Raw genomic sequence first — 17,165 nt, 5'->3', positions numbered from 1 at the left:
GTTAACTTTGCAGATGGCACAGAGATAGGCAGGAAAATATGATGAGAAGAAGACAAAGAGTTGCATAGATAGGTGAGGGAAGAGGCAAAAGTCTGGAAGGTGTCGTATAATGTGGGAAAATGTGAAGTTGTTAACTGGCAGGAAGAATAAAAAAAAACAGACTACTACTTAAATGGAGTAGGGTTGCAGAATTCCACGGTGCAGAGAGATCTGGCTATTCTATTGCATGATTCGCAAAAGGTTAGTAAGCAAGGCCAGCAAGTAATTAAGAAGACAATTTTGGTCTCCTTATTTAAGAAAGGATGTAAATGCATCATGAGGCAGTTCAGAAGAGTTTACCAGATTGATACCTGGAATAAGCAGGTTGGCTTATGAGGAAAGGTTGGACAGACTGGGTTCATTTCCACTGTAGTTTAGAAGCGTGAGGGGTGACCTGATTGAAGTAGAAAAGGTCCTGAATGGTCTTGACAAGTGGGTGTGGAAAAGATGGGTTTGGAGCTCTGCCTCAGAAGCTGATGGAGGTGGAGATCATTGAATAGATTAACGACGAAAGTAGCTAGATTCTTGTTAAGGAAGGGAATTGTAGTAAATCGGCAGTAGATGAGACTGCAGGATTTGAAACACAAACAGATCAACCATGATCCAATTAAATGCCGATCCAGGCTGGGGAGTGGATGGGGCGGCCTATTTCTGTCCCTATTTCATAATGTTGTTTGTTCATACATTCGAGGAAAAAATAAAAAAAAGCAAGGACTCTCGGCTCTGAGTAAAATCTTACAATTGAAGGTGTATTTTATTTTCTCCTTCTTACTTGCAGTGAAGCATTCCATATTCTAATCACTCTCTGCATGCACACAGCTTTCCCTTTTTATCTAATCTGCTCCCGCTTCATGGTAGAGATTTAATATTTGAATTGCAGTGTGACATATGGCTCGCTAACCCCTACATCTGTTATACATTCCAAACCAAAATGATTAGATCGGAGAGGAATTTGTTTACAGTTTTTGTTTGTGAATAATGATGCGAAGGATCCATTTAGCTCATCTGCAATTTCCTAGTCTCCTACAACATATCTGTCAAACTTCAGAATTTCTCAAGAGGCGAAAACACTTCTTGAAATGAAATGAAAATGAAAATGGCTTATTGTCACGAGTAGGCTTCAATGAAGTTACTGTGAAAAGCCCCTAGTCACCACATTCCGGCGCCTGTCCGGGGAGGCTGGTACGGGAATCGAACCGTGCTACTGGCCTGCTTGGTCTGCTTTAAAAGCCAGCGATTTAGCCTTGTGAGCTAAACCAGCCCCGGATAAACTTTGCCTCGGATTTGCCACAAATCAATTTCTGTTGTTTTCTTCCTTCTCATTGTTTCCTAATTACTGTGTAACTCCTCACTTCAGTACATTTCGTTTCATCCACTTGTTTTCCCTCTAATTTAAAATAATTTTGCTTCATCTTTGTTTGTTTTTTTCACCTGCTCATTCAGCCACAGCAGCACAAAAGCAGAATTACTGCGGAAGCTGGGGATCTGGAATGAGAAAATACTGAACTCTGGCAGCATCTGAGGAGAGAAACAGGAGATGGCCTTTCAGCTGGACCACCTTCCATCAGAATGCAGGGAACCCAAAACATGAATTCTCTGTTTCCCTCTGCAGATGCTGCCTGACCTGCTAAGTACTTCCAGTATATTTTATTTTTATTTCAGTCACAGCAGTACTGGAGCCCAAAGTTCCAGCACAGGGTCGGGAGCTGGGCGAATCACAAAGTGATGGCCAAAACGGAGGATGGGAGCCATTTTTCCAAAACTCTTCGCACTTTATTTGTTGCCCACATTCCAATGAAGGTGGGAGGAGAGACATTCCTTTTCTCATCCCCCTATATCAAAGCTGCATGTTTGGAAGACTTCCAAGGCTAACCCTGGAATTTCTGTGAATTTCACCGTCAGAAGGCTTCAGTGGAGCCTTCACTAGCTGAGAGCTAGTATGAGTAATGTCACAAAGCTCTGACCTGCTCATTCTGAAAAAAGTGATTTTTCAACTTTCAACTGACTGGAAATTTTGCAATTTGAAATGACAGAATTGTTTAAAATGCAAGGCCACCATCCAAGGTGAAGGTAAAAAACTAACTAAAAGACACACCCTCAGGGAAGTGTGAAGACAGACATTTCCAATAATTCAAAGATCCATTGAAACTCATCACCTTCGAAGGACTAGACATACATTCCAAAGTGCTGGATCTTGAAACAATGGCTCCCACAGGCAGGCCCATCCAAAACCCCTTGGGAATACACAATGGGTGAAGTACAACAGGTCAGGCTGCAGTCAGAGAGATTGAAAGTGACTCAGGGAATATCAAGAAAGCTTTTGGCAAAGGAAACAGGCTGAAAGGTTATGCTCTCTCGCTCTCTTCTCTTTTGGAAAATGTGCGTCACCCAGTTCAAGACATGAACTATTAGAAAATTACCAGCGAACCGAGATGTCATAACAATCTGCATCATCTACATCTGACCCCATCCACAAAACCAGCTACTCTAAATCGGCCACAACATTTAACAATCTACGCCTGAAGAACAATCAAAGGACACTTTACAAGATATTATTTTAACTGTTTTTATTGGACTCTAGCTTTCCTTATTTCTGCTACCTGTGTGTGACATTGCATTTTTATTACCTTTTCTTTTGGGTTTTGTGGTGAATACATTTACTCTTTCTTCAATGAAAAAAATTAAAATGAAAATCGCTTATTGTCACAAGTCGGCTTCAAATGAAGTTACTGTAAAAAGCCCCCCGAGTCGCCACATTCTGGCGCCTGTTCGAGGAGGCTGGCACGGGAATTGAACCCTGCTGCTGGCCTGCCTTGGTCTGCTTTAAAAGTCAGCTCTTTAGCCCTGTGCTAAACCAGCCCCGTAATTCAAGAAAATCTTGTTGTTTGGTTCCTTATTGGTCACTGCAGAAATATTTGGATTCGGAAAAAGAATATCCTCGTGAGAAAGAAACTTGAAACCTTTGTCGTGGCCAATCAAGCAGGCTGAATGCGGGGGGGAGGGGGGGGGCGGTTCAGTTCACTCCATCAGACCTGGTCTCAACAGTATCACTGAGGCTTTCTGCTGATGGGGGATTGGAGGGGGGGGGGGGGGGGGGGGGGGGGCGGTTCAGTTCACTCCATCAGACCTGGTCTCAACAGTATCACTGAGGCTTTCTGCTGATGGGGGATTGGGGGGGGGGGGGGGGGGGCGATCAATTGATCATCTCTTCCCAAAAGGTAAATTAGCTTATTTTAAGAGTTCAATGACAGTGTTATTTATTTTTTAAAATCTGGTCCAAAACAACCTCAAAGGAATTTCAGCTCCATTATAAGCATTCAGGTGGTTATTAAACCTCCACTGGCTCAGTAGGACACCTGGAATTTTGAGCCCTTGGTCTTTTCTCAATATTTACAAAGTTAGTCTGCTCTGAATGATTTTTAAATTACTTTTCTTTTTTTTTGCACTTCTCTCTCCAGGACTTAGTTGAAGGTGAAAAGCCTGTCGCAATCTCAGGAGGTCTCATAGCCCTTTACTGCCAATGAAGTTGTTTTGAAGTATAATGTAGGAAATGCAACAACCAACTTGGGCGCAGCAAGTTCTCTGAAACAGCAGTGCGATATTGCCGAGATAACGGGCGGGATTCTCTGCCCTCCCAACTGCGTGTTTCTCGGTAGCGTGCCGTTCGCTGGCGGGGGGGATTCTCCACTCCCGTCGCTATCAATTCAATTCCCATTGAAGCCACCCCACGCTGCCGGAAATTCCATGGGAGTTGGTGCGCTGCTGACTGGACCAGAGAATCCGGCCACCAGCGAACGGCCAGAGAATTCCATATCTTTTAGTGGTTTTGAATGAGGAATAAATATTGGTCAGGGCACCAGGAATTTCTCTCCCATCTCACCCACACCTTTTTTTCTTCAAAAGAGTGCCACCTGAGAGAGTAGATGGGGTCTTGTTCTCACATCGTACCATAAAGACACCACCTCTGACAGTGCAGCACTCTTTTAGCAGTGCCCTGGAGTATCAGCTTCACATTTCCATTGAAGTCCTGGACAGGAACTTGAACTTCAAACTCAGGAGAAAGAGTAACAGCTAACACCAATGGGTAAGGCTCCGCCTGTTGTTTGATTGCCATTTCACTGGGTAACCAATTGCTGAGAAATGTAGTGCAGCATGCAAAAGTGACCTCTCTACAGATTACAGTTTGATCAATTTTGGAAATAATCCTACAAAGTTCTGCACTTGCAACAATACCTAGACTAGGTCAGGGATTCACCAAAAGGGAAACAGAACTATGGTGCTCCTCAAATAATCGTTCCCATCCAGCACTTCATTAATAATACTTCCAAACGTAATTCACTATTTAATATCTCTGAGACCATTTACAATTCTGGTTTTGTACCCGGCCTGTTGAACAACTTTCTTTTCAATCAAGTAATGGAAGCCCCATTCTTAACCATGAACACAGAATACATCTCATCAACAAAGTTGCTTCAACTTTCAGGCTCCTGACTTTTTTCATATGTTCTTTTAAGCCATTTAGTACAATATATCACAGTAGACTGGTTAGCTATTAAACTTGACTGAACTGTGCTCGTCAAAAATTACGAGTTTGAGCCTCAGCCCAATACCTGAACAAATCTCGGCTGCAATGTGGCAGTTGGGATTTTCAGATGAGATATTAAAACAAGGCCCTGGCTGGTCCCTCAGGTGGTTATAAAAACATGCCAAGGCACCATTTTCTTTTTTTAAAAGTGGCCGTCTTCAACAGTTCAACACAAACATTAAAAACAAATTGTCTGGTAAGTTACAACTTTGCTTTGTGTATTTTTTTAATGAATTGAATGTGGGCATCATTGATTGGACCAGCATTTATTGGCCATCCCTTATTGCTGAGTGGTTTGCTATTTGGTTTTTCAGAGGGCACTTAAGAGACAATCATTTTACTTTGGATCTGGCGCCAGACGATGTAAAGATGGCAGATATCTTTCCCTAAAGGACAAGTGAACCAGATGTGTTTTCACAGCAAACAGCAATAGCTTCCTGGGTGCCGTTAGACTTTTAATTACAAGTTTTCATTGAGTTTAAATTTCACCATCTGCCAAGGTGTGATTCAAACCTAGGCCGAGAGTATTACATAGAAACAAGAAGAAGAAGGAGGCCATTCGGCCCTTCGAGCTTTCTCCGTCATTCATTATGATCATGGCTGATCATCAAGTTCAATACCCTGATGCCGCCTCCCCGCCCATATCTCTTGATCGCTTTAGCCCCAATAGCTTTATCTAATTCCTTCTTGAAATTACACAAAGTTTTGGCCTCAACTACTTTCTGTGGAAGTGAATTCCACAGATTCACCATTCTCTCAGTGAAGAAATTTCTCCTCATCTCAGTCCTAAAAGGTTTACCCCTTATCCTCGAACTACGACGCCTAGTTCTGGACTCCTCCACCATTGGGAACATTCTTTATGAATCTACCCCGTCTAATCCTGTTAGAATTTTGTAAGTCTCTGTGGAATCCCCTCTCACTCTTCCAAACGCCAATTAATATAACCCTAATCGGCTTAGTCTCTCCTCATATGACAGCTCTGCCATCCCAGGAATCAACCTGGTAAACCTGGCACTCCCTCCACAGCAAACAAATAAGGGCACCAAACTTCACACCATACTCCAGATGTGGCCTCAACAATGCCCTATACAATTGCAGTAAAACATCTTTATTCCTATACGCAAATCCTCTCGCTTCAAGACCAACATACCATTTGCCTTCTTTACTGCCTGCTGTACCTACACGCTTAATTTCAGCCACTGATCCATGAGGACACAAGGGCCGGGATTCTCCCCTACCCGGCGGGGTGGGGGGTCCTGGCGGGACGGAGTGGCGAGAACCACTCCGGCGACGGGCCTCCCCAAAGGTGCAGAATTCTCCGCACCTTTAGGGGCTAGGCCCGCACCGGAGTGGTTTCCGCTCCGCCGGCCGGCGCGAACGGCCTTTGGCGCCCCGCCAGCCGGGGCCGAAAGGCCTTCGCCGGCCAGCGGAAGTCCACGCATGCGCCGGAGCGTCAGCGGCTGCTGATGTCATACCGGCGCATGCGTGGGGGAGGGGTCTCTTCAATGGCGGAGACGGAAGAAAAGGAGTGCCCCCACGGCACAGGCCCGCCGGCCGATTGGTGGGCCCCGATAGCGGGCCAGGCCACCGTGGGGGCACCCCCCGGGCCAGATCGCCCCGGACACCTCACCAGGACCCCAGCGCCCACCCGTGCCGCCAATCCCGCCGGCACCAGACATGGTTTGATTCCCGCCGGCGGGAAAGGGTTGTCAGCGGCGGGACTTCGGCCCATCGCGGGCCGGAGAATTCCGCCCCTGGTCTCGCTGAGTATCCAACTCTCTCAATTTACACCCATTCAAATAATATCTGCCTTCCTACTTTTGCTACCTTTGGTCTCTCGATTAATAATCCAGTGACAATACCACTATGCCACCACTTCCCTGCATTTTTGCTGTTGTGTTTCTCTACAATACAACAGTGATTATACTTTAAAACACTTTATTGGCTGTAAATAATTTTTTGAACATCAAGACACGCAATATATTAAAATTACAACATGGACCATTTGGCCCAGCTAGTTCGTACCTACCCTCCCGTTTGTGCTCTAAGCGAGCAAGTAGCTCTAATCACATTTTTCCCTCTTGTTCCCATGCTACTTCAAACCTATCCTGTCTAATCTTGAATTTTCTTTTATTTTTCAAGTTAAGGGGCAATTAACGAGCCCGATATACCTGCCCTGCACATCTTTTGGGTTGTGGGGACGAGACCCACGCATACACGGAGAGAATGTGCAAACTCCACGCAGACAGTGACCCGGGGCCGGGATCGAACCCGGGCCCTCGGCACCGTGATGCAGCAGTGCTAATCACTTTGTCATGTGCCACCCTCTAATCTTGAATTTTGACACAGTTTCTGCTCAACCATGAAAGAGCCATGGAAGGAAGTTACAAAACTCTTGCCACTCTCTCATGTTAAGATATGTTTACTGTCTGCTGTTCTAAATCTCTTACATTTAAACATCTATCATTTTTGACCTTCCCAACATGTGGAACAAGTCTGCTTTTATCGAACAGGCTTGCAATGCAGTAACTCAGTGCAGAACTCGGCGAGTGTCGAGCAGTCAGAGATGGTGGCCGGAATTCTCTGGCCATTGAAATTCTCTTTTCCTGCTGGCAGCACACCCTTGCCCCCGGGTTTTCTGGTGGCATGGACTAGCTTCAATAGGAAATCCCATTGACAACCGACGGGAAGAGAGATTCCCTTTGCCAGCGAACGGCGTGCCACCGAGAAACACGCGGCTGGGGGACCAAAGAGTCCTGCCTGGTGTACTTCAAATTTCATTAAACTGAAGCATTACCTACTGTTTGGAGAAGGGTAGGGAAGACCTCCCGGTGCTTTGGCCAATATTTATCCCTCAATTATTCATCACAACAAGTTGGACCTTGCTGTTTGCAAACTGGTGCTGCATTTTCCTACAGTAACTGCTGAAGCAAGTCTGACTCCAATGAAGAAAAAAAAAAGAATCAGAAGTTAAGTACTTACATATTTGAAATTATGTAACTTGGTGATGGCTGGATTAGATCTGTGGAGGCTGATTTTTGTGTTTGTTTTTAAGTACCACACACAAAGACTTTTTTTTCCTTGCATAAATGTTGTATATTATCATAAAGCACACCCACAAATTACAAATGTTATAGAAATGGTTTACCCACTCAGCATAAATCGAGCCAATCACCGATATCAGTCAGGTGACTTTCCACTGATCAAGGTTTCTATTTTTAGAGAAAGGGGTTTTGGCTTTTCAATCCGAGATTATACAGAAATTCTGAATATGCCTGGTTACTATGGTGACAGAATCTTCTTTTCAGTAAATTAATGTTATTCTGTCAGACAAGTCTCATGTCACAAAGACTTGGAATTGAATGTTCCCTTCAGAGTTGTGCCAGTATATATATTCAGTCTCCAAAATAAAGCCTCGAGTCACTCCATTGGTGTCACGGCAGATGTTTATGAGTTCTGGATACAATTCAATCATTTACAAAAAAATGTTGGAATTTAATATCTTAAGTAATCAAAATATTTTTACCATAACAAAATCCATTTGGTTATATTAATCACAGATATATTCTCAGGCAAACAACCCTAGCCGTGATTTGAACAACTGGTTTGGAAAGATGATTTACGTAATCTGAAATGCTTTAGGCAATTTGAGAATTTTTTTTAAGCTTGTCTAAAGCTGAAATTGTACCGCAAGGAACATTTTGCCCTCAAATCAATTTTTGAGAGAGAGTTCATAATCCATACCGAGTCTCAGGCTTGCTTTAAATGTCTAATATGAATTAGCTATTGGGAATAGATGAAAAAAAACCCACATATAATAAAATACATTTTATCAATAAGCCAGGCATTGCATCATATCAGTGAAGGACTAAACTCTGGGCCATCTCTAATGTAAGGTTGCCAAAGGATCTTGTCCTGATGGAGTCCAACATCAAATGTTAACCTGACTTTTTGTTTTTTGGATGCTTAATGACATCCTGTGCATTTCTATTTTTACCTGATTTTATTTTACATGTCCGTCATATACAGTGTGTGCATGATAATGCCAAAGGATGATCTTCAGAACCCCCCCCCCCCCCCCAGCTCTCCTGCCATTGAACCTGTCGGTGTGGCCATGGGAGAATTCCACCCAGTGCTTCTGAAACTTTGAATGGATTGGGATGGGGAGCAGCAATTTTCTCCTATCTGTCCTTTCTTGCTTTTCCAGGCATTCCTGGTAGGTTACTATGCATTTCCATAAATCCAATAGATGCACTTTAATAGCAGCCAGTGGTACAAACATTGCAAAAAGCAGTCATTTTGGGCCCAAATAGAAACATAGATGCCACGGGACAACACGGTAGTGCAGTGGTTAGCACTGCTGCCTCGCGCTGCCGAGGACCCGGGTTCAATCCCTGCCCCGGGTCACTGTCCGTGTGGAGTTTTACATTCTCCCTGTATCTGCGTGGGTCTCACCCCCACAACCCAAAAAGATGCAGGATAGGTGGATTGGCCACGCTAAAGTGCTCCTTAATTGAAAAAAAAAGAATTGGGTGTACTAAATTAATATTTTAATAAAAAGAAATTTAGATGCTGCTCCTAAATTCCAGTTCTGTTCAGTAGGCTGCACTATGATGTCATGACAGTACAGGCACGTATCCGAATATGAGAATAAGCCCATCCCAGAATCTGAAACTAAGTCACTGGCAGAATAAAGATGTAGCTTGGCTATTAGCAGGTCGATTATTAGTCTAAGCTGGAGTCACAGGCTAACGGCACAGACTCACGTCTGTTGTGGCAAAGTAACAGGCTACAAAGCAAAGCAGAGTAGAATCTCCGGCAGCAGGGCACACCTCAGCCCAGCCACGTCGACGCTACCACCAAGTAACCCTATACTTTCTCAGGAAGCTAAAGAAATTCAGCATGTCCACATTGACTCTTACCCACTTTTACAGATGCACCATAGAAAGCATCCTATCTGGCTGCATCACACCTGGTATGGAAACTGCACGACCCAAGACCATAAAAAACTACAGTCGTGAACATAGCCCAGTCCATCAGGCGAACCTGCCTACTATCCATTGACCCTGGCTACACCTCCTGCTGCCTTGGGAACGTGGGCAGCATAATCGAAGACCCCTCCCACCTGGGTTATTCTCTCTTCCAACCTCTTCCATTGGACAAGAGATACAAAAGTCTGAGGCCACGCACTTAACAGATTCAAAATCAGCTTCTTCCCCGCTGTTACCAGACTCCTGAATGACCCTCTTATGGACTTAACTAATCTCTCCACACATCTTCTCTACTGAGTAGAACTGTACTCCTGTATGCTTCATACGAAACTGCATCTATGTATTTACATTGTGTATTTATGTATACCCTATGTTTTTTTTTCAGGTATGGAATGATCTGTCTGGACTGTATGCAGAACAATGGGCGGAATTCTCCGCTCCCGGGAAAAATCGGGAGGGCCGTCGTGAACTCGGCCGAGTTTCACGACGGCCTCGGAGGCCGCTCCTCACCCCCTATTCTCTCCTCCCGGCGGGGCTAGGAGCAGTGCTCCGTAACTCTCGGCCGCCGGGCGGCGCGCCGAGAGTGATGCGACGGCGGCGCCTATGTGACGTCAGCCACGCATGCGCAGGTTGGCCGGCTCCAACCCGCACATGCGCGGCTGACGTCACAACGGCTGACAGCTCGAACCCGCGCATGCGCGGTGGCCGTCTTTCCCTCAGCCACCCCGCAAGACATGGTGGCTTGATCTTGTGGGGCGGCGGAGGGGAAATAGTGCGTCCGATTGAGATGCCGGCCCGACGATCGGTGGGCACCGATCGCAGGCCTGTCCCCTCCCGAGCACAGTCGTGGTGCTCATTCCCCACCAGGCCCCCTACAAGCCCCAAAACGGGCGTCTCACGGCGATTTCATGACGGCAGCGACCAGGTATGGTTGCCGCCGTCGTGAAACGGTCGCGAACGGCAGGTCGCTCGGCCCATCCAGGTCGGAGAATCGGCAGTCGCCATGAAAAACGGCGAGCGGCGATTCTTCCGAGCGGGGGGTGGGAGAATCGCGGGGGGCGCCAGGGGGTCGTGAAATTAGTCGGGGGCCCTCCCGCGATTCTCCCACCCGGCGTGGGGAGCGGAGAATCACGCCCAATACTTTTCACTGTAAACAAATCTAAATCCATTTATTTTATTGTTTTTTTGAGGGGGGAACCTTACTGTCTACAAATTGCCTGCTGCAGCTGCCTGCAAAACAACAATGACGATAAGTAATTTGTTCCAAAATGTTCTGATGTCCTGAAGACATGAAAGGTGCTATACAAAAGGCATTTTTTTTAAAGACACAAGCAAAAACATGTTAGAAACCTTTGTACTCCCTTGCAAATGTTCTGATAATGATCACCAACCGTTTCACATTTCCAAACATTCCAACTGGTGGAATGGTACAGCTGACTTGAGAAAAAAAACAAGAAATGAATGATTTATAACAACAGAATCCATTCAGAAATTTTTTTTAAATCTCAATTTCCACCGAAGTTGTAGAATTGAGGAGTTCTAAACAAATGTTATATCAATTTATGAAGCAAAACATAGGTGCGGAATACAATTACAATTTGTAGTCATAGAACATCAGAATATAATGTTAGCTGAAATAAACAAAAGTGGATGCTATTTACCATGAGTCCTCACTCGAGGGGTTTATCTAGAAATCGCCAATGCGCGTTATATTTCAACTACATGCATTTTAATGAACGGAAGAGTCAAAAATCTATTTATTTTCTTTATTATTTCCAATCCACGGCAATATTTAACAGAGATCCAACATGTAGGTTCCGATAAAAATCCAAAAACTACATTTCAATGTTCGAATGAAGTTTTCCCAATATAAATGGCTTTAAATCGGCCTTCGGCTTGGCTGTACTCCACCTTCGATTCGTTCCAATTTTCTTTCAAAGCAGGTGAGTATTTTAATCTACAAAAGAAACCATGTGTTTACTGACCTTTTGAGTGGACATCGCTGGTCGAGGCAGCAAGCGGTGTCTTGGCGTCCGACCTCCGGTACACCACATGGACTCTCCCACTTTCTTCTTCCTGCTCTACTTTGTCTTTCTCCAGTGGTTCGATAAAGAATTCATCATTGTCTGTCCGAATCATACCAGCCTGAGTGACAGGATCAGAAATTAGACACTCTTAATTACTGGGGAATTGCTCATGCAGTTATCGTGCAGGTCAAGCTTTCATACACACAAATGCCCACTGGATTTCCATCGTTTGAGGATAGCTGAAGTTAAATACTTCATGAGAAATAATACAGCAGCCGTTCTTTAGTCTGACATTAAAAGCAATATAAAAGCAAAAACACACATTTCATCCCACAGGCCAACCTATAAAACTTGGAAATGTTGATGGACAGCTTCAATAATGCTGACTACTCGAAACACAATGTACAACTGAAAATCACTGCTGAGTAGGCCCAAGCCCAAGGTCACGGTTTCCAAGGTGGCTGAAGATGTTGTCAAATTCCTTTTCATTAGACTGGGTTTCAGGATTTTTATTACTGGAAGGGTATCGTATTCTGCTACTCAGTTTGTTTTGCCATGAAAACTGAAACCCAGTGGTCTCACGTCTGACATTCAAATTAGTTATATAGGGAGTTCACTAAAGCATGAACTTGTCATGACTCAAGCTGCAGTTGCACCCAATATTACATCAGTTTTATATCGGGGTGGGGGGGGGGGGGGGGGGTGGAGTGAAGTACATATTTTTGCAGTGATGAACTTGAAATATTTTAAATAAGAGCGCTGATGCTGCTAAATTTATTTACGAGGCATCTACATGTCCCCTAGAGAAAATTTAGATTTTTGACAATTTTATTTGTTGCATTTTCCTGACCCTTAAGTCACCCTTTCAAAAGGTTTCAAATGTCTGACATTATAATGCCAATTCTGGCTGCAGGCCTTGCTAAAAATGACCAACTCCAATCACTTTTTTTTTAATGTCTCATTAGGTCAGGTTTGCTGAGCTTTCTACTTTCTTCTAAAATATAATGTAGAAGAAATAAGAGTATAGAAAACTGCATGCACAGGATTATTAAAATTATTTGGCATTTTGGGTTATTTCCAATGACATAGTGACAATGTTTCCAAACCAGTGAAGCAGCATTCACTGATATTTTCGGAACACAAGTACCAGTCACACTCGCCATCCTACCCTCGAACAAGCTACCAACCTGGAAAGAGAGCTTCTGAGCTTGGAGCAGGCAGGGGCAAGTTGTGTACTGTACCTACCTCACCTGCCATTGTACTGCTGAGCTTTATTAGGAGGGAGGGTTAAAACAAAAGTGACATGATGGGGGCTCCAGCTATTCTCAATCTCTCAATGAGCTGCCATTCACTGGATCACTGTGGTGTGGGGGAGGCAGGGAGGGAGGGAAGAGGAGGATAAAAAAAGAGTGCACCCCATACTTTTGTGGTGGGGGCGGAGTCACCCCAAAGCTTGTAGGGGGTTCTCCATGGCCGTTGGGGGGAGGGGAAGTATTTTTTTGCAGATCGGGGCATTCTTTAAAGATGGTACCTGAATCTCCGTCGAGCTGAGTTGCTGGCTCTATCAGGCCCCTCCTGAGTGACGGCGTAAACGCATGCTCCCGGCCCAATTCTTTTTGACAGAGTGTCAGAAGATCGGGTCAGAGGTTTAGCTATGTTTCTGGACAGAAACACACTGGTTTTCAGTCAGAACCCAACACTGCCATTAAATTTTTTAAATGCCGCCTATTTAAAACAAAAACATTTAAATAGCAGATTGGTGAGTGTCACAATGAATGAATGGAGTGTTTGTCCAGTAATATCACATTATTTCTATGTTTTCTTCACAGAATATTAACCAAGGGACGCTGTCACTTGGTCTCAGTCATGTGCTGGTTCAACAGTACTTCAGCCATCTAAGAATTTCCTGTAACTAGAAACAGATTTTAACTATCTTGAAATAGATTGATCGTTGTAAGTTTGGTTGTAAATAATCACCTGGGAGAGGCTAACAGAGGAAAAATCAGACAGGAACAATCCCATAAAATGGACTGAAAATTGGATGGGCTCCTATACAATCTCTCAATCCCTTCCTCTCCCAATCCTTGCCTGATTTTTCAATATGTGCTCCAGCCGAACATTTATTTACACAATGCAAAAATGAGTATCTGCCTCATCGCTGATTGCACAAACTGTGCAACATTCAACGTGGCACTGGATCACCCAAGCAATGGAGTCTTCACTACTGCATGCCAGTTTCATGACTCCATATTCTGAAATGCCCATCCCATAACCTAAAAATTAGTGTTTAGGCTATGCGAGGAGCCGCAGAAAGCACTTAGAGCGTGGACCAGCATATTCTTACTTTAAAAAAGCACAATGATTATACATATTGTCAACAAGTTAATAAATGTGTGGTTAAACAATCCATTCCTTCAAGTACAAAAAGCATTCAATATTTGACAAAAATAAAAGCCACTGATTTCTGCTTAATGGACATGAGATAAACAAGGTTTTTTATTTCCTTAAATGGCCACCTGTAACAATCCATACCAAATTAACACTGACACTGGCATGTGTCACGTGTCATATAGAGCTGCACTCATTCACCTAATTAGAGTGTAACCGCTCTATCGCTGGCCCTTTATCATAATTAATATTCATCTGAATGTTAGAGGATAGGACAGACTTGAGTGATCAGACTTAATGTTGGTATCTGCTGTTATAATATAAAACTAGAGGCTGCAGTTTAGAATGTAGGTTCTGTGTTGTTACGTTACTTTGAGTAACATAAGCCGCTACTGGTATAGGCGTTGCTGAAGGATACTCCAGACTCTGAGGTAAGTTGAACGCATTTATTGAGTGGTTAACAAAGCTCCTAAATGAGTTCTACACTCTTACTAATCTGATTCTAGTAACACAGTATACTCTACTAACTATATGAACTTGCTCTAGACCACATGCTATGATGTAGTGGTGCTGCTAACCACACACGTTTTGCTCTCTAGGTTTCTGCCGGTGGAAGAGGCAGGGCCTGTGTGCCTTGTCCTTTTTATAGTGGTCATGTGGTGCCCTCTTGTGCTGATGCCACCTCTAGATGTCCTGATTACCCATTGGTTACGTCCTGTTCTGATGACCCATTGGTTACGTGTCCGCATATCATTATATCTCCTCCCCCCCCTACTATTTTTTCTATATGCCTGTGTAATGTGGTAATAGGAGCTGTGGTTGACAGTGCTAAAGAAAACAACCTGATTTGCATGACTTGTATATACAGTGGACATAAGAAGGTAAATGTTCATAAGTCCAGTCTCTGGCGTCTCCGTCTTATCCTTGATGACCTCTGGAAAGGAGGCTGAGGGGATGCCGGTGTCTTGATAGGTGTGTGGGAGTCATGACTGGTGGAATTGTGGTTTGTGGTGTCTTGAGGTGGCGCTTCAACAGACGGAAGTGGAGGGGGAATTGGTTGTGGGCGTATGATTTTCCAAAGTGCCCTTCGATTTTGTCGAACGATGGTGCCGTCAGCCGTTTTTATCACATAGGATCTGGGCACGGCCTGCCGAATGATGACAGCCAGGGCAGACCACCCATCATCAGCTGTTTTGATCCTGACAGTGTCTGCTGGGGATAGCGGGTCCAGATCGGTGGCATGTGCGTCATAGTTCTGTTTCTGACTGTTACGAAGCTGTTGCATCTTTTGTAGTACCGGTAGGTGATCTGGGTTGGGCAGGTGTAGGGCTGGAAGTGTTGTCCTCAGGTCCCTGTTCATCAGCAGTTGAGCTGGTGACATGCCAGTTGATAAGGGAGTCGTCTGGTACGCTAGCAGTGCAAGGTGTATGTCGGAGGCGGAGTGCGAGATTTTGTGGAGAAGATGCTTGACCCCCTTTTCGACTTTGCCATTGGACTGCGGGTAGTGCGGACTGGAGGTAATGTGTTTGAAGTTGTAGCTTTTAGCAAACGTGGTCCATTCTCGACTGTGGAAACAGGGGCCATTGTCGCTCATGACAGTATTCGGGATGCCATGCTGCAAGAACGTTTCTTTGCAACGCTTTGATGACGGTCTTTGATGTGAGGTCAGACAGCTTCAGCACCTCAGGATAGCTTGAGAACGGGCAGCTCGGTGGCCTATGGCGCTGAGGACCTGGGTTCGAATCCCGGCCCTGGGTCACTGTCCGTGTGGAGTTTGCACATTCTCCCCGTGTCTGCGTGGGTTTCACCCCCACAACCCAAAGATGTGCAGGGTAGGCGGATTGGCCACGCTAAATTGCCCCTTAATTGGAAAAAATAATTGGGTACTCTAAATTTATTTTTAAAAAAGGATAGCTTGAGAAGTAATCAATGAGTAGGATGTAGTCGCGACCATTCGCGTGGAATAGGTCATTGCCGACCTTGAACCATGGAGAGGTTTCCAGGTGGTATTGTTGGAGCATCTCCTTGCCCTGTGCTGGTTGGAACCTGTGACAGGTTTCGCAGACCAGGACCATGTCCGTGATGTCCTGGTTGATGCCGGGCCAGTAGACAGCTTGCCGGACCCCTGCGTCTGCACTTTTCTATGCCCAGGTGCCCCTTGTGAATTTGCCGCAGTTCCATGCACTAGAGACACAGCGGGATCACTATTCTGTTCATCTGTAGCTGGATTCCGTTGATCAGCGTTAGGTCATCTTTGATGTTGTAGAATTGAGGGCATGGCCCTTTCGGCCACCCATTATTGAGGCTGTGGATCTTTGGCCATTTCTTCTCTGATGAGAACGATTTTTTCGTCTGTCGTAGGGAGGTTTCTTGCGCACATTTGTACCTGCGATTCAATGTGCTGGATGATCTCCAGTGGCTCACTCGGTGAAGTGATGGAGCGGGGCAATGCATCGGCAATGATGAGCTCTTTGCCAGGGGTACACCAGATTGAAATCGTATCTCCGGAGTTTGAGCAGAATTCTCTGCAATCGGAGCGTCATGTCGTTCAGGTTCTTTTGGACGATGTGGACCAGAGGTCTGTGATTTGTTTCAACGGTAAATGTTGGCAGGCCGTAGATGTAGTCATGGAATTTGAGGATGCCGCTGAGAAGACCTAAACACTCCTTTTCAATCTGCGCGTACCTGGTCCATCGGTGTCATTGCCCGTGATGCGTATGCTACTGGGACCCATGATGATGTGTCGTTTTTATGTAGCAGAACCGCTCCAATGCCACCCTGACGTGCATTGGTCGAGATCTTAGTTGCTTGATCTGGCTCAAATAATTCGAGGACGGGTGCAGTGGTGAGTTTGGCCTTCAGCTCCAACCACCCTGTCTGGTGTTCCATCTTCCACTCAAAGGCGGTTGATTTATTGATTAGTTTTCTTAGGAACGTTGCGTGTGTGGCCAGATTCGGGATGAATTTGCCAAGGACGTTCACCACTCCAAGGCAGCGCAGTACTGCTTTCTTGTCCTCGGGGATTTTCATTGCCTCAATGGCGTTTATTTTGTCCATGTCCAGGCGTACACAGTGTTTCGATATCTGATCACCCAGGAACTTCAGCGTGGACATCTCAAAGCAGCACTTGGATTT

General features: G+C 45.0%; 1 protein-coding gene across 1 annotated transcript in view; it reads right to left on the bottom strand.

The window, feature by feature from the left end:
• The window catches only part of LOC119965245 (A disintegrin and metalloproteinase with thrombospondin motifs 2-like), a 274,960-nt gene that overhangs the window by 180,170 nt on the left and 77,625 nt on the right, over positions 1 to 17,165 (bottom strand). Inside the window, exon 3 of the mRNA XM_038795731.1 lies at positions 11,601 to 11,760. Within this exon, the coding sequence (XP_038651659.1) occupies positions 11,601 to 11,760 (160 nt within the window). The remainder of the gene's footprint in view (positions 1 to 11,600; positions 11,761 to 17,165) is intronic.

This window comes from Scyliorhinus canicula, chromosome 4 (genome assembly GCF_902713615.1).
Source record: "Scyliorhinus canicula chromosome 4, sScyCan1.1, whole genome shotgun sequence".
Taxonomy (NCBI): domain Eukaryota; kingdom Metazoa; phylum Chordata; class Chondrichthyes; order Carcharhiniformes; family Scyliorhinidae; genus Scyliorhinus; species Scyliorhinus canicula.
This window is presented reverse-complemented; position numbering and strand designations above follow the sequence as displayed.